At 46.0% G+C, this 17,383-nt stretch overlaps 1 protein-coding gene across 11 annotated transcripts in view; it reads right to left on the bottom strand.

Moving 5' to 3' along the window:
* Positions 1 to 17,383, bottom strand: part of TANC1 (tetratricopeptide repeat, ankyrin repeat and coiled-coil containing 1) — a 238,633-nt gene that overhangs the window by 51,539 nt on the left and 169,711 nt on the right. For 6 of the 11 annotated variants that reach the window (XM_047721852.1, XM_047721854.1, XM_047721857.1 and 3 more), the window contains 6 exons: positions 11,434 to 11,697; positions 5,939 to 6,061; positions 4,864 to 5,145; positions 3,515 to 3,672; positions 2,484 to 2,715; positions 187 to 353 (listed from right to left, as the gene is read on the bottom strand). In XM_047721852.1, the coding sequence (XP_047577808.1) occupies positions 187 to 353; positions 2,484 to 2,715; positions 3,515 to 3,672; positions 4,864 to 5,145; positions 5,939 to 6,061; positions 11,434 to 11,697 (1,226 nt within the window). The remainder of the gene's footprint in view (positions 1 to 186; positions 354 to 2,483; positions 2,716 to 3,514; positions 3,673 to 4,863; positions 5,146 to 5,938; positions 6,062 to 11,433; positions 11,698 to 17,383) is intronic. The other 5 variants (XM_047721855.1, XM_047721856.1, XM_047721858.1 and 2 more) reach the window with 3 other exon arrangements.

Below are 17,383 nucleotides of genomic sequence, written 5' to 3'. Positions count from 1 at the left end.
CATGTGCCTCAGATAGTTAAAAAGGTTCTGGTTTCACCCATTTGGGGCTCTGTGGACTAAATATTTCAAAGTCCTAATACAGTTTTCAACTCAGCAGCTACATGCTTTATAATAGTTAATGTTGTTAATCACACCATAAAATTTAGGTATGGGGTCTTGGAAAGAGATCTGAGACTTCTTTCTTACCTGAAAATTTGCTCTTACAGTCACAATCAACTTCAGCCAGGCAGGAAATTTAGAAATAATTTTGGTAATAAATGAAGAAAGCGTATCTCCATAGTCAGGCTTATGAAACTCAGCCTCGTTTAAGCCATCTATCAAAATAATGTATTCTTCTTCAGGAATTTTCTGCTCTAAAGGATAAAATAATTTTTTTTTAATTAAGAAATTATACCTTTCTATAAAATGGCATCACCCAGTGTATTTTAATGCACATTTTAAAGTGTGAAGAAAAAAAGCTTACATATCACAGAAGAACTGGTTTTACATTGAGATATCACCTTACACCAGTTAGAATGGCCAAAATTAGCAAGACAGGAAACAACAAGTGTTGGAGGGGATGTGGAGAAAGGGGAACCCTCTTACACTGTTGGTGGGAATGCAAGTTGGTGCAGCCTCTTTGGAGAACAGTATGGAGATTCCTCAAGAAATTAAAAATAGAACTTCCCTATGACCCTGCCATTGCACTACTGGGTATTTACCCCAAAGATACAGATGTAGTGAAAAGAAGGGCCATCTGTACCCCAATGTTTATAGCAGCAATGGCCACAGTCGCCAAACTGTGGAAAGAACCAAGATGCCCTTCAACGGACGAATGGATAAGGAAGATGTGGTCCATATACACTATGGGGTATTATGCCTCCATCAGAAAGGATGAATACCCAACTTTTGTAGCAACATGGACGGGACTGGAAGAGATTATGCTGAGTGAAATAAGTCAAGCAGAGAGAGTCAATTATCATATGGTTTCACTTATTTGTGGAGCCTAACAAATAGCATGGAGGACATGGGGAGTTAGGAGAAGGCAGTTGGAGGAAATTGGAAGGGGAGGTGAACAATGAGAGACTATGGACTCTGAAAAACAATCTGAAGGGTTTGAAGAGGTGGGGGGGTGGGAGGTTGGGGAAACCAGGTGGTGGGTATTAGAGAGGGCACGGACTGCATGGAGCACTGGGTGTGGTACAAAAACAATGAATACTGTTATGCTGAAAATAAAATTTTAAAAATGATTAAAAAAAAAAAAGAACTGGTTTTCCCAGAAGCCTACTTCTATTAAATTTATAGTTAAAACCAGAGCACACAGCCAAGAGAAAAATCTTATAAACAGTGTTCAGAAACACATTGCGTTACACCCATTGGCAGAATCTCACCTGCATATATGATACCGTTAGCTTTTCATAAACTCCTGTCACTGGGGTGAGCTATGGCAAAGATAACTAGCACACATGGAGATTAACTCTGGAGAAGACTCCAGGTCCTCCCCACAGAATCCTCTCAGTGGATGTCAGGGAATAAAAACAGACCCTCAAAGGCAAAGCACCTGGCCCAAGGCACACAGGCAGCCCATAGTGAGAACCTCTCTTTTATAGACTTCTAAAACAGGGCTCTTTCCCATAAGCCTCCATCTAGTTTCCCATTTATTAGCACCAACTTTCTGCCCATGAAAATGAGGAGAAGTGATGACAGATCTGTTTCAATCCCCTTTTCTCTCGCAGAAGTGTTAATGCAGGCAGGTAAACTCACCCACAGGTGAGGGACAAGGAGGAGAAAGGATAAGAAATGCAGAAACCCAGAAGAGCACTGACATCTCCTACCTTGCTGGATATTTCAAGGACGAAAGAAAGAAAGAAAGAAAGAAAGAAAGAAAGAAAGAACAAATGGAGAGAGAAAGGGAGGGGAAGGAAAGAAGGAAGGAAGAAAAAAGAAAGAGGGGGAGGGAGGGAGGAAGGAAGGAAGGAATCAAATGAACACTTCTAGAAAAGCCTTTAGGTTCAACTCAACTGAACCGAGGCGCTGAAAAAAACATATGCTGAAAAAAGAAGGAAGGGAGATATTAATATCAAAAAAAAAAAAAAAAAAAAACATATACTGGCAAGTTGCTCAGTTGAACAACTTATTCCCCTGCGAGGTAGGAAGGGATATGAAATATGCAGGCAAGAGTTTCCAGGGCATAAGTCCTCTAAATAACCTGTGGTTACAAATTAGCTACTTTGGAAATGAATATTCAACTGTGGAGGTAATTCTTTATTAGAGGTGTTCCTTTGCAACAACACCATTCAAGAAGCATGGAAGGGCTTTGGGGAGGTGGTTCTGGGGAAGAGAAGGAGCTGTACACAGATGCACCCACATCCTCCCCAGGTGCCCACCCTCACTCCCAACCAAGACCTTTGGAGAACAATCCTGGGGGCTCCGGCTTCCTAATGAGAGAGGAGACAGAGAGAGAGAGAGAGAGAGAGAGAGAGAAAGAGGCTGCTCCGAGGTACCGTTTCTTAGGCTGGTGAGTGGTTCCAGCACCCCCCTCCTGAAGGCGGCCACAGGGTCCTGCACGCAGGACCTGAGGCTCAGCACACTCTGGAGCTGGGGCTCCTTTATCAGGAGGTCCCTGTAGGCAGCCAGCTGCTGGGACCGGCAGAGCAGGGCTGCGATACTGTGCACGAACTCGGGCACCAGGCACGTGTATGTGTTGTCGGCTTGGCAGTAGTGGTAGGCCACGACCTAGGCAAGAAGCACGGCCATCAGTGTCCCCTTCCCCCCATCACATACTTCCTCCCAAACCCCAACAGACGCAGTGTTCCCGTCCACCACGGTCTCGAAACATGTCTCCTCTATTCGCCAGCACGAAGTCATGATTTAGCTTAACTGGTTCAGCCATTCTTTGATTCACACGCTTTGCCAACTTCTGGGCAGACTTTTAATTGCAGCCACAAATCCATCTTGATTAGCACTAAGATCGGTACACCTGACTCCGTACGGAAAACAAAGGAATAAAACTCATTCATAAAACCTGAAGCCTGCCCTGGCTTAAATCAATGCCGAATAATCCTGATGTATTCAACAGTGGGAAGTGCCCTAGTCAGCATGTTTCTGCTTCGACAAAAAGCAGCATCTCCTTGGGAAGCTCATCTGCGGCTTCCCCAGACCAGGTAATGCTGGCGACGAGGAGAGCCCTGCCGAAAGTCCTAGCTGCTGCTTTTCCCAGACCGGAGGGCTGGGCAGCCTGGCTCAAATCCTCGGCCCCCTCCCCACACCTGACACGGTGGAGAAATTCAACAGCAGCAGAGTTCAAAGGACCCAAATCAGAAACCACCAACTGTCTGCCTGTCCTGTCATTAAGACCTCTTACCTGGGGTACTCTATCGCTATTTTATCAAGAGCTCCATTTTTGCATTATTATACGCAATTACATCTGTTTTAAGATCCCTCCTTAAATTCCTTTCTCAGAAGCCAAACTAACAAATCCCTCTCTCTCCCCCGACTCCTCTCTCCGGAAGGCTCCCCCAGGACAGGAGATTACCTTCGAGGCGAGGTACTTCACGGCATCCTCTCTCGGTCTCTGGTTCTCAGGAGCATCAGGCGCAGACCCAGGGGGTGTTCTAGCTGTGTCAGTAACACCTGCAGAAGAACTCGGTGAGAGCAGTGGGGTGACAGGAAGATCCTGGGAGGAATCCAAAGCTGCAGAGAAAGAGACGGAGCTCAATATTACAACATCAGAACAGGGCCATGGTGAGACCCTGAACATATTTCTTGATTAAAGGCAGAGAGTATTTTAACAGGTAATGAGTAAACACGGTCCCAAATGCAAAGGTTCAAAGGAGGACACAAGCATCCCTCTCAGTCTTGCCTCCCATCCACCCAGATGCATTCCTGGGAGAACTGCTGTTTCTGGTTTCTTTTATTAAATTCCTTTTGCTTTTAAAAAAAAATCATACTTGGGGCACCTGGGTGGCTCAGTAGGTTAAGCCTCTGCCTTCAGCTCGGCTCATGATCCCAGGGTAATGGGATCGAGCCCCGTGGTCAGGCTCTCTGCTCAGCAGGGAGCCTGCTTTCCCCTCTCTCTCTGCCTGCCTCTCTGCCTACCTGTGATCTCTGTGTGTCAAATAAATAAGCGACGGGGCACCTGGGTGGCTCAGTGGTTTAAAGCCTCTGCCTTCAGCTCAGGTCATGGTCCCAGGGTCCTGGGATCAAGCCCCACATCGGGCTCTCTGATCAGCAGGGAGCCTGCTTCCTCCTCTCTCTCTCTGCCTGCCTCTCTGCCTACTTGTGATCTCCATCTGTCAAATAAATAAATAAAATCTTTAAAAAATAAATAAATAAATAAGCGAAATCTTAAAAAAAAAAAAAAGCTACATCATACTCTTTCACAGTTCACTCATTCCTATGTACCATGTTAGAGACACCTTCTTTTAATAGGCTTATTTTACATAAGACAGGACTAGTCAGGTATTTAACTACTATATCCCATATTTAGTTTTTAAGCCTTTGGTAAATCCAGCAGAGAGGGCATAGGCTGTAGAGAACAGGGAACAAGAGAACTATGCACAGACTCCTCCTGGCTGCTTCCACAGCCTGGTTTTAGGACCCAAACTCCCCAGGACACCCAATCACTTGGGCCTCACTGCCCACATAAAGAGGGAGACAGGCCCTACAGGGAGAAGACCAGGGAAGGCTGGCCTTACCCCAGGGGAGGGAGGGAGGGAGGGAGGGGGTGGGCGTTCAAATGGTTCTCCCTCCCACATGTGCCGGCAGATCTGAACCGGCAGCTGGAAGGACGTGGGGAGAATGGAGAAGGGATGCCTATCCAAGCCACGCCCTCCCTCTGCCTTACACCCCATCATCTACTAACCGCATTAAACACGCACATACTTTTAGGCGGTGAACCGGGGCTGCTGGAAGCAATCTGCCTCATGCGGCTTCCGTGGCAGCTAAGTGCCACCAGCTTAGAAATGATGGCTGTCTTCCCAAAGCCCACGTTTCCAACAACCACGGCGCCTCTATTTTCTGTCAGTTCTGTGTTCCTCAAGTTTTCTTCTATCTGGTGAAAGAGCCAATCCCTTCCCACAAACACAGAGTCCGTTGTTATGCTTGGTACTTCAAACAACAGGGGTTTCAACAAAATGTCCTGTGGCTTGTAGGGAGCAAATCGTGCTTGGGGGGGAAAAAGAGATAATTATTTTAGAAGAATGCCATCATTTTATACACTTAAAAACTCAAGTTAGCATTGCTCGTATGTTATACTTAGTACTATATAGCCTTTAATTGTAAGCCACCAGGGATCTGTAAGTGTTTTCAATCTGGTTCTATTAATACTTCTGTCATATCTCATTTATAATCCCCTGTGGGTTTTACAAAGGGTCCTATTAAAATGACCGGATAGTTCTGTCCTCACGACTCAGGACAGACGCACAGAGGATTAGAGAAAGCGATGCAGGCGGCCAAACCAGGTCTCATTAGTTTGTGTGAAACAGTATCTAAGACAGGTCTCTTCCACTACCATAGGAGGCAAAGGGAAAGGCGTCTGCCTGGAGACAGGGCCCCAGCTCTCATCGGGCCGTGATGACAGGAGGCCCCCTTGGTGAGGCTGCGGACCACCCGACTGTGAATTACAGGAGGTGGCCAATGGCTCATGGACCTGAAACAAAGCTGATTTTCTGTTGGTGACAAGGGAGTGTTATCCAGTGTGTGTTAAATTACCCCTCACTTCAAAATAACATATTGCAGAATTATTATTCAACTGCAGAAATGAGTTGGTCACAGATTTCTAAGGAAGAAGCCCCGAACCGTTACAGAGGGCCTCCCGGCACACCTAACAGACCCACTTTCAGCACGCACATGTCATGTTTCTAAATGAGCTGACTTAAACGCTGGTCATCACAGATCCTCAGTGTTGGGTGAACACATTCACGATATCCACTGTCCCAGCAGAAACAAAGGTAAGTACCTTTAACTTCCTGTGCCCTACCTCCGGCTGTACTGTGCCACGGCAATCTAATGGACGTTCGAAGAGGGGCATTTCTCTGCCCGTCTAAATAACTCAGATCTTCCAACTTGGTGGAGCTTGTCGCTGAAATAGTAAACTCAAGTTTAGTTTTTTCAAAGTCGATTTTAGTATCATACCCAAACTACTATCAATCATAAATCACTTAGCACTAAGCAACTGTGTTCAGGCTTTCAACAAAAATGACTTCAAGGTGGGGCGCCTGGGTGGCTCAGTGGGTTAAGCCGCTGCCTTCGGCTCAGGTCATGGTCCCAGGGTCCTGGGATCGAGCCCTGCATCGGGCTCTCTGCTCAGCAGGAAGCCTGCTTCCTCCTCTCTCTCTGCCTGCCTCTCTGCCTGCTTGTGATCTCTGTCTGTCAAATAAATAAATAAATAAAATCTTTAAAAAAAAAAATGACTTCAAGGTAATTCGGTTTTGTTTGCCCGTGCCAGCTTATTTTCTCTGGCAGGGAGGTTAACTGAAAAACGATAAACACCAAGTGTTCCTCATTCTTAACGTTGTGGTGCTAAGGTTGCCGGAATTCTCCATCATTCCTGGGAAGAGCAGACTTCGCCAAAAATGTTTACGAAGGAACCTGACCTTCAAGCGTCACTCAGTGAGGCTGCAGTACTACAGCAAACACACAGCTCGGTGCTAGAGACTTCTCGGACTTCTCCGCAGCTCCGGAGAGCCTTCCGGGGTTGCTGGATTCCAGCCTTGTTAATTAAATGAGCAGAGTCTGCAGTTCAATCCCACAGAGCTTGAACACGAAACGTCAGCTCCCGGCTGGAAAGGAGCCATGTGGATTTCATCGGAAATAAACATATTCCCAAACTTTAGATTTTTATGTGTAAATTATATACTATACTATAGGTATGTATTTTTTTTAATTCTAAAAGGAAGTAATATTTACCACTGATCAAATGAGTAAGACTCAGGGCACACAGGTACCCATTAAAATGCATTAAAATCTGCTTGAGCATACATACCAGTTGGATTATAAAAACAATCAATACAAAATAGTGTTGCTAATTCTTAGCAAATCTTAACAACAAATACATGATACATGTATTTGCCCAAAAAGAAAAAAAAATAATAATAAGAAAACCTCCTCTTATTTGCAGATACAACCCAGGCCACAATGAGAGAATTCTCAATAAAATTAACCTAATTTGTTTGTGGGTTAAGTGGCCCAACATAAGGTACCGCTGACCCAAGACCTATAGTTCTCTTCTGGGACATAAGCATAGGCATCATTTGAGAGTAAATAAGTGGGGAGCAGGAGTTGACCTCCAAGGGCGAAGGCTTCCAGGGACTGGTGCAATCATCGGCGGGACCAGGTTTGAGGGCGAGAAGTCAAGTTGGGCCATCTCTCTGCTGAAAACCTTCTGGCTCAGAGCATCCAGCCACTGGCCGGCACCACCTGCTCAGTCTGGGTCCTATTTCCCCTGCTGGCTTTCATCCTTTTCCTCCTCACTGTTAACAACCCCCACGCCCCACCTTGACTCCTTCATTCAACAAGACCTGCGTGGCTCCAAGCTTTGGCTCTGTGGTGGCATGTCCCCCCTTGCCGCATTCCCCAGACGGCAATCCACCACATGCCCAGTACCAGGAGAGACATCTGATGCCTTGACTTCACAACAGCGTATACTTAATGTTCCAGTATCCTTCCGGTGAATAGCCACAGTTCATTTAACTTATGTCAATACCCCCGCAGAAATCTCTCCCATGAGAAAGATTCAACTAATTCCTTAGGCAGGACTTCTAAATGGACCCAATTTCTGGGAATCCAAAGGCAGCCTCTAGCTTCCCTCTGGGTCCTTTACAACTAGGTGTGTGAAATTCCCCGGTGGGCCACTAGACCCTCACCCTGGCTCCTGACACTTACACCGCCTGGAACATATATTTCTGGGCTGCTGCCTGAGACCTGGGACTCTGACCCAGGCCTTTGCAAATGCCCCTCTCCTCAACACATCTTACAGTGAAGGTGCCTGCATGCCGGCGGCTAAGGGAGAAGGAGCAGCCACCGCTGTAACCTATAAGCCAAGTGCAGTTCGGAGCCAGCACAGCCACGACGATCTGACCTGCCACTTCAGCTCTGGGCAACTCAAGGACACCTGGAGCCTCCCAAGGGTTTCCCATTTTCCTTCTTCTGTTGACCCCTCAGAACACAACATTCAGTTCATAATTTCGTGACAACTGGAAGGATTAAGAACACGAGACTCTATAAAGGCTTTGAAAAGAGAGGATCTCGATGGAGCCCCAGCTGGACCCAGATACAGGAGATGGTGAGGCTGAAAACAGCCCTGTTTTGAGATTTCCAGTCACTACATCTCTGGCTCCCAAGTATGCAACAAAGTGGCCTCACCCACTCTGCAGCCTTCCTGATTCTCTGTTTCAAGCATGATTAAGATGCAGTGAAATGGAGTAGCTCGGAGGGGGTGCTGCCAGCCAGGAGCTGCGGGCCGCCTCTGCTTCCTAAGCTGTTGTCAAAGCCACTGAGAGAGACAAGTCGGACAGCGGAGCTCCAGCCACCTGCTGGGCCCCTGGTGCGCTCCCCTGGCAGAGCAGGCTACTAGGACCACAGCCTGCCTTCCCACACATGCGTACAGTAGGTTCTCAGACACGGAGACTCACTTCCGGTATTTAATAATAAATGTTTTCAAAGTCTCAGCTGGACTCAGGGTCAAGAAAAAAAAAAAAAGCAATAATTTTATGCTGCAATAAGCCTGCTGCTAGTAAACCTACCGTTAATTTACACACTCACTGCACACATACACACACGCACACTGCATCTAACATCTCAATGAGAAAGACATTTCCGGATGCTAAGAAGGGGAGAGTTTTTTAGGTGGTGGGTAGGGTGGAGGGAGAAGCAGAAGGAAACTTCCCTAAACTGAGCAAAAAGAAACACCTGTTGAAACACCATGTCCTAACATATTAAATGTAAATGCCATAAAGTCTAGGCAATTTCATGAAAACTGGCTGGTAATTCTGTTTGTTGGTTTCTTGGAAAACTAAATACTGTGTCTATGATCCACTTAGAAAGCATTTCAAAAGAAGAAAGAACTTAGTCAAAAACAACAGAACCTAATCACCCAACTTCTAGATTATCTAAGATATCACTTTAAAGCCTTCTCTTCTGTTTTCTAACAAAGGAATGAGGTGTCCATGCCGCACATTTGATGTGGCATAAAGTAATAATCTGAATGTAGCATTTGAAACCAATTCCACTCCAACAAATACCTTTACAAAGAAAGTCTTTCTACAGTGAATCCCCAAACCCAGCCAACTTATTTTTATAGTCTCTGACATAAGAATTTTATTGTACTAGACACAACAGTGAAGAGGTAACCACAGTTCTTGGTAACAGGCTCACTGATAGCAAAGGCTGGCAACCTCAGGAACCTGTTTCCATACTCTCACCCCCCAGGGGAGGCCAGAACCCCCAGGGCAGCTGTGGACAGAGGCTTGGCATCCCCGTTCCTTCACCTGCCAGTCCTTACTCTGCTCTCATTAGCCCAATTTAATCGTTTGATGTTCCCCAAATGCCAATTTATTTGTGTTTATGTGGCTCTTCACATGCAAATACTTCCAAGGGATTGCAATAATGGTCTTGGACATATTATTTTAATCCTTCCAACACTGAGGGTTGCCTACTGCCCCCTCTGTAGCAGCTGGCCGCCTCATCACTAGAAAAAGTGCTACACACAGTCTACACAACCTGAATCTTTTACTCTTTTCAACGATATGTGGAAAAATCTTGCCATGACTTCTGACTGAGGTTTGGCTTGAGGGGGAAGGAAGGCGGCCGTGAAGGCTCTCCCAGACTCCTAGCTTGTGACAGATACCATGAGGTAAGGAATTCGCTTGTTTCCAAAATAAGCTTTTAGCTGATAAAACTTGCAACACAGAAGAAGTGAGCCAACCCATTAGGCCAGGCAGACACAGCTCAAACCTGGAGGTAAAATCCTCCCATTCCACAGGAGGTCTAGCTCCAATGCGCACATCGACACTAATGAATGAGCACAGCAGAAATCTGAAAGTCCTGCTCTATAATCAGGGCATTGTCCTGGAAAGGCTCAGCTCCGACCCATTGTCGCCACACATGGCAGGCCACATGAAAGAACATCAGGCAGAAACATCACCCCACATGGGGGGCTTTCAACACTAGCAATGTGCTTACTAATTTTAAACCAGCTTGGCTAAATTGAATACAAGTTTGCTATTTTGTTGAAGTCAATAAAACTATCAAGTTCTGGGATCATACATACGAACCATTCATCCTAACGAGGTAGTCGCGGTATAAAATGCCTTGGGTGTGTCATACTGTACAGTTGGGAGTGGGGAAGTGGTAGGAGGGCATAAAAGCTTTTGGAAGAGCCATCACTGAATATAAATAACGCTCCCCAGAACTTCTCTCTGGCAGACATGCCAAATCCCTCTTCTGGAACAAGGCCATTTACATCCTTTGAAAGTGAATTAGAGCTGCCTCTCCAGACTTTTCCATTAGGGCCATTTATGTATCAGCTGCTTCAGAGTTCCACTGGGGGGAAAAAAAAATGCCCCACAACAACCAGACTGACCTGCCATCTCCCCACGAAGCAGTGTAAAAAAAAAATTCTTTGATGTAGGGAGAAAGAACCTGGGTCTTTGTGTTAGTAGAGAAGTTTAAGTGCTAGGTTGGAGAAAAAGAAGGGCTGAAACAAGGTCATCTTCTAAACTCAACCCAGGAGCACAGAGTTCAGAAACTCAGGACCATAAAAGCCGTCAGCACAGCTCAGAACCAGGGTTCTTTTCTTCGCCCACCCCACTGCTCTCCCTGCTTGGTGACCACTCACTATCAACCGGGAATAGTCGCCCCTTTTGGGGTCCTCATCTCGCTCCAGCTGCCCCATCCCACTGAGGGGCACCTGCCTTGCCTGCCTGCATGCGCTCGATCGAGAAGGCTCACTTGCACCGCATAGGTTTTAAGCTGTGAGCTCCCTTGTAACTGAACGATACAGAGAGCAGACCTCCCATCTCTAGGATGCGCCTCAATTATAGAAAAGTAAGTTTGAAAGCTGGATCAGAAATTCCTGGAGCTGATATTAACAAACTAATTCTAAATAAGGATTCGTGTTTACCAAGATGTAGTAGAAAGTTATGAATTTACTCAAGCTTAAAATATCGAAAACAAGGACAAAGTTTTTGGCACTTTCTTCTTTTGTACACAAAAGAACAGAAGATTCTAAATATTAGTTTTACAGAATTCCAGAGTGGAAGGATCACTTAAAGACCATGAAGGACAGTCTTATCATTGTTACAGATGGGTAAACTGAGGCCTAGACGAGGTAAGTGCCCAATCCACGATCACAAAGCTGGCTTGTGTCCGGATGCGATCCCCAAGTAGAGACAGTGAACATGGGGCACCTCGGACCCAGAGAGAAAACCCTCCTGGAGAGAGGCATGGCCTTACCTGCAACTGAGTTGGGCCGTGGCATTACTAGCGAGTTGGAGCTCTGAGAATAAGGGACCGGACCATCTCCAACTGAGGCTTCAGTGTCAGGCAGCACGCTCTCCGCTGACCCAGGGGGCTCCTCTTCTGCCACTGGGGAGCAATTATCTGCCCTGCGATCATGAAGGACTCCTTTCTGTACCCCTAACCTTAGGCTTCCGTCCTTATTCCATTCCAAACTGGAGCCACTCCGGTCATCATTTTCGGATGAACTTGTAATGGTGGCTGAAATGAGAGACCAAAATACTTTGAAGGAGGCCAGGCTGAGCTGGGGCTGTTCAGAGTTAACATAAGCACACTGCCCTCCCCGTGATCAATGGAAACTTTTCTGGTCCATGCAGATTTTTATCAAAGTATGTTTCAAACAGTATATTTTGGTAAATTAGAGGAATGTTGCTTATCAAGGAAAATAAACTAAGGCATTCTACAGGGGAGGGGGAAAAGCTGGTAAGAAAATGAAAAAGCTGTCCAAAAGTATCCAAGAGTTAACAGTAAATCCATGTAATTTAGAGATGATGTATCCGTCTTTTTAACAAAGATAAACTGCTCACAAAATTCATATCTCATTAAATTCCTCTGAACCTATAAATATCTTTTCCCAAATTAGGGGACAAGGCGATAACAATGGTTAATGCAGAAAAGATGGAGGAGAAATCTATTAAAAAAATATATAAAAACAAAAATTATAAAGTCAAGCAGAGAATTTGATCCTCAGATTTAAACTTCATAACAGCTGTTCGCGATCAACCAGAGAAGAGTGACTTTATTCCTTTAACAGCACGGAGTGGAAGACATCCCAGCACACACAAAACAAGCATGGCAAGGGATGCTGGACTGCAGAATTATAACTTAGCCTCTAAGAAAGGAAACCAGTATGGAAAACCTTCTTGGCATAAGAGGAACGTGAAGCAAGAAGACAGCAATACCCGCCCTGCGTGGCTTCTACAGACAGCCACTTCCAACTTAAACACCTGAGCCCCTTGCAAGCCCAGGTTACCATGGACCCAACACTGGCTTGTGTCCTTGAGAACAAGGGCCATGTCCTCTGATCCCTTTGTGTTCCCTGCTGGGATCCCCACAGCCCAGACCCTTAACAAAGACAGCCAATGGGATGCGGCCAGAATGTATGGAGAACACTGGATTAAGTGTATGGATCGGCCACCTGGATTAAGCAACTTCATCAACGTGACCTGATGACACACTAGCAGCAGGCTGGTGAGTCAGCTCCAACAGCCTGTTCTCCGGAATCAAAGGGTCTGAGTTTCGTTTTGTTTATTTTTATGATGCTCTTTAAAGGTTTAGCAGTAAAGACAAAACCATTTCCTCGCTGTGACTGCAGGACTTCTGTCACAGTTCCTCCTGCGGCTCCAGTCTGGACTCCTTATCCACTGCTTGTCTCCCTCTTCAAAAATCCTTCCTGCGTGCTAAAGCCTCAGACTATCTCCCTCCAGCCAACAGCTCCCTTTTCTGAGCAGCACAGCACCTGGCACATACTAAGCGCTCAATAAACATTTGCATAGTCAATAAATAAGCAAACGAACACACTTCTCTTCCAACCGTGGTCAGAGACACTACACTTAATTAATCTCATTGTTATGTATTCAGGTGATATTGATATTCTGTCTCCAGCCAAAAGCTGAGTGGATCTGGGATGGGCCCATCACCGGTGTCTGCCATTACTCCCAACATTTCCAAGTGTCCTATCAACAGTATTAAAACTAACTTCTCCATCTCTCTGGAATCAGAGTCTTGTGTGTTTTTTTATTCAGTGGACCATTCCTATGAGCGTAAGTATAGCAAGAATGACTCTTTCCACCCTGAACATGCTGGCGGTGGTGGTGCCAGCAGCCACTGACATCTACTTAAGGTTACTACACGTCAGGGACGGTGCTAATGCTTCACAGTAATAGTCTAATTTATTTTTTTTTTTTTAAGATTTTTATTTATTTGACAGAGAGAGATCACAAGTAGATGGAGAGGCAGGCAGAGAGAGAGAGAGAGGGAAGCAGGCTCCCCGCCGAGCAGAGAGCCCGATGCGGGCCTCGATCCCAGGACCGTGAGATCATGACCTGAGCCGAAGGCAGCGGCTTAACCCACTGAGCCACCCAGGCGCCCGATAGTCTAATTTATTAATGAGATCATTGCTTATTAATAACGATTGAGGGTAACCTCCTTAATAAGTTGTGACTGTGACTGTTACAAGCCTTTCTTTATAAGTCCGGTGTTGGGGACTCAGAATGCTTTTCATTCATTTGGGGAGTCCGGTGTTGGGGACTCAGAATGCTTTTCATTCATTTGGGGAGTCCGGTGTTGGGGACTCAGAATGCTTTTCTTTCTTTATAAGTGCTTTCTTTAAAGAAAATCCTTTCTTTATAAGTCCGGTGTTGGGGACTCAGAATGCTTTTCATTCATTCACAGACCTAATTAGTTAGGTTCCCAGGCTATGCCAACATCTAAGTTACAGGAAAAGTGTCAGAATGAGGATGATTTGTTTGGTTTTCTTTTGTGGCGGTTTTATCTGGGAGCACATACTGTTAAGGGAAAAACACACAGAAAATCGAAGTGATGTTTCTCCGCATTCACTTTCCCTCAGTGCCATGCACTGCAGGGTCCCAGCCCCAAGAATGGGAACCTTGGGTCAGACCTCGGGCAGTGGGAACAGGAACTGGGACTTCCCTACTGCTTGCTACAGTCGCAGAAGCAGAAGCAGCGTTCCGGAACGGGGACGGCCTGGTCAGCAGTCCCAGACCACAGGGACGAGCTGAAGGTTCTGCTCCCACTACACATGCCCAGGTACTAAGGAGGACAGTTGGGTGGGGGGGGGGCACCCAGCTACAGAAACAGGAAGGAAGGCAAGTCCGAGACAGGGCTGCTGTTTCAAAAGGAGGATTTCTAAATAGGAGACTCTCGCAGATGCCCTCGTGATGTTCAGCAAAGACACACATTGCACTGTGCAGGTAGGCGAGCAGCTCCGAAGCCACAGGCCTTCCTGCTAAGATCACCCCGCCTCACGATGTTCTGCCCTGCCATCTGGTGCCAGAGGCAGCCCACACGGCTGGAAGCCCACAGCGTACTTTCCTCTGAGTTCAGGCACCATTAAGCCCTGATGCAGACTCAAGGGGGCAGATGAAGACCTGACAAGTTTCCCGTATGACCCAAGAAACACACTGAATAGGGCAGCTCCACAATAGCCAAGAAAGGGAAGCTGGTTCCTGAAACAAAGGACAGGCTAATCAAAAATACCGATTTTTCTTCTGGCTACCAAATTCCAACTCCTCATCAGGTTAACCAGTCACCTCCAAGTTAACACACACATGCACAACTATGGCAACGTCTTCAAAATGATGGCTTCAGAAAAACAAAACAAACCTCAAAAACTGACGTGACATTTGACATCTTCTGGAGACGCCAGTCATCTTTCAAGTTCAGTAACAACTGGAACATTCTAACACTTTATTCCATAAATCAGTACAGATGGCAGCTTTTGTCAATGAAGACTGGCCACCACCATTCAGATGGCAGTTCAACCACTCACCACTCTCCCAACACACAGCGTTTGGTTAAATCAGTGATTTGTCAGATCTCAAGTTTTCTGAGCTCTGAGGTTAGGCTTTGCTTCCCACAGTTTAGTATTACCTTAAGTCTGGTCCTGCTCATTGATTTACGTGTGCTACTTCCGACGCTCTGTATCATTTGAAAACTCCTTTTAAGGAAGCGCAATCTCTTCCTCTGTTGTAAATGGCACATTTAACCAGACTTACGGGTGCACAGGGCTACACAGCTTCCAAAGCACGTCCAACACACAGCAGGACACATACATGATCACCACAGTCCTGGAGAAGAGGCAGACAGGCTGAGAACCATCAACCCACTTTAGAGATTCAGAACAGACTTGGGAGAAACTCATCTCTCTCCCCTTCTACCTTGCTTCCCTGTCTGTCTGTCTGTCTGTCTCTCTCTCTCTCTCTCACACACACACACACACTTACTGGTAGGTCTAACACCAGCCTTTTTGCCTGCCCACGCACTATATTAAAACTCCCTTTGCCCTGCATAACTCTCAACAAGCCAAAGTTCTCTAAGTATCTGTGACTAAAAAGTATGTTGCAGTTCATGAAGACTGCCTTGTTAAGAACAGCAGTCCCCAGGCAGGGGCTGGTAGAGAGAAGCCAGTCATGAGTGCACCGGAGCCCAGACGAAGTTTCCGGTTGACTAGGAGGTGGGAGAGACAGAGAGACCTGCTCAGTCATTACATGTTTTGCTCTATAAAGTACTATAATAAAACTGCATTCCTTCTCCTTCCCTGCTTTCCTGCACCCCCTTCTTTGCCCACTGAAGGCTCTTTCATACACTGAATGTATACTTAAAATAGAATTTTTAAAAATCAGTGTAAGTTCAGGGCCCAATAAGTAGTTTGGCAGGATATAAACCAAGTTATGGGTTTAAAGGAACACTAAGAAGAAAATTAAAATGAGTACAGTGTTAGTCCAGAATTGTTTAGGAACGAAGGGTTTTGACATCAAATGGATACATGTAAGTAGAGCAAAATTCACCCGCCTTTGAGGTGGAGAAAAGTTACGAGGTAAAAAGTGCAAAGGGCTTGGGTTCAAACTTTGGCTTCTTCCCCTTTGAGGATCCACGAAGGGTAAGTCTCTCCACACTGAATACTGGGAATGCGTACCTTTTTTTCTTCACCTTACAAACATCAACTTATGTATTTGAGTTTCTTTTTTTTTTTTTTTTTTTTAAGATTTTATCTATTTATTTGAGAGAGAGTAAGCGAGAGAAAGAGCACAAGCTGAGGGTGGGGAAAGATTGGCAGAGGGAGAAACAGACTCTCCACAGAGCAGGGAGCCCGATATAGGGCTCCATCCCAGGACGCTGGGGTCATGACTTGAGCAGAGGGCAGATGCTTAACTGACTGAGCCACCCAGGCGCCCCTGAGTTTCTCTTTACGCTGGCTACTAGGAATTGTCAAACTTCCTACCCGCTGATAAGCAAGATGAAAAAGTCTAATAAAACTCCTTCCTTGGGGCGCCTGGGTGGCTCAGTGGGTTAATGCCTCTGCCTTCAGCTCAGGTCATGATCCCGGGGTGCTGGGATCAAGCCCCTCATCGGGCTCTCTGCTCAGTGGGGAGCCTGCTTCTCCTCCTCTCTCTCTGCCTGCCTCTCTGCCTATTTGTGATCTCTGTCTGTCAAATAAATAAATAAAATCTTAAAAAAAAAAAAACCTCATTCCCAGCTTCATCTTTTCTTCTCTCTCTTTTTTTTTTTTTTTTTTTTAATGATTTTATTTATTTGACAGAGAGAGACACAGCAAGAGAGGAACACAGGCAGGGGCAGTGGGAGAGGAGCAGGCTCCCCACTGAGCAGGGAGCCCGATTCGGGGCTCTATCCCAGGACCCTGGGATCATGACCTGAGCTGAAGGCAGACACTTAATGACTGAGCCACCCAGGGCACCCCCCGCGCTTCACCTTTTCTCTTGTATTTTTTTATTGGAATATAAACAAATGTTACCTTAGTTTCAGATACACAACATAGTGATTCAGCAAGTCTATACACTATGCCCCATTCACAAGTAGAGCCAGCATCCGTACGACGCCACTACAAGCCCACGGACTTGTATTCCCACTGCTGTGTCTTTCATCTCCATGACTTATTCATTCCTGAACTGGAAACCTGTACCTCCCTTTCCCCATCCCCCTCACCTCCCGCCCTCGTTCACTTGCTCTTTTGCTCTTACTTCCTTTCCCCAAGTCATACCTTTGTTGGAGTTGGGGGGAAATCTTATTTTACTAAATGTATATTTGTAAGCATTTCAAATCCATGGGGACGGGGGAGGGGGAGGGAGGGGGAGGGAGTACGTATAAAGTAGCCTTAGGAAATAATAGCAGTGGCTACCATAAATAT

Source organism: Lutra lutra, chromosome 3 (genome assembly GCF_902655055.1).
Source record: "Lutra lutra chromosome 3, mLutLut1.2, whole genome shotgun sequence".
NCBI classification, from domain to species: Eukaryota; Metazoa; Chordata; class Mammalia; order Carnivora; family Mustelidae; genus Lutra; species Lutra lutra.
This window is presented reverse-complemented; position numbering and strand designations above follow the sequence as displayed.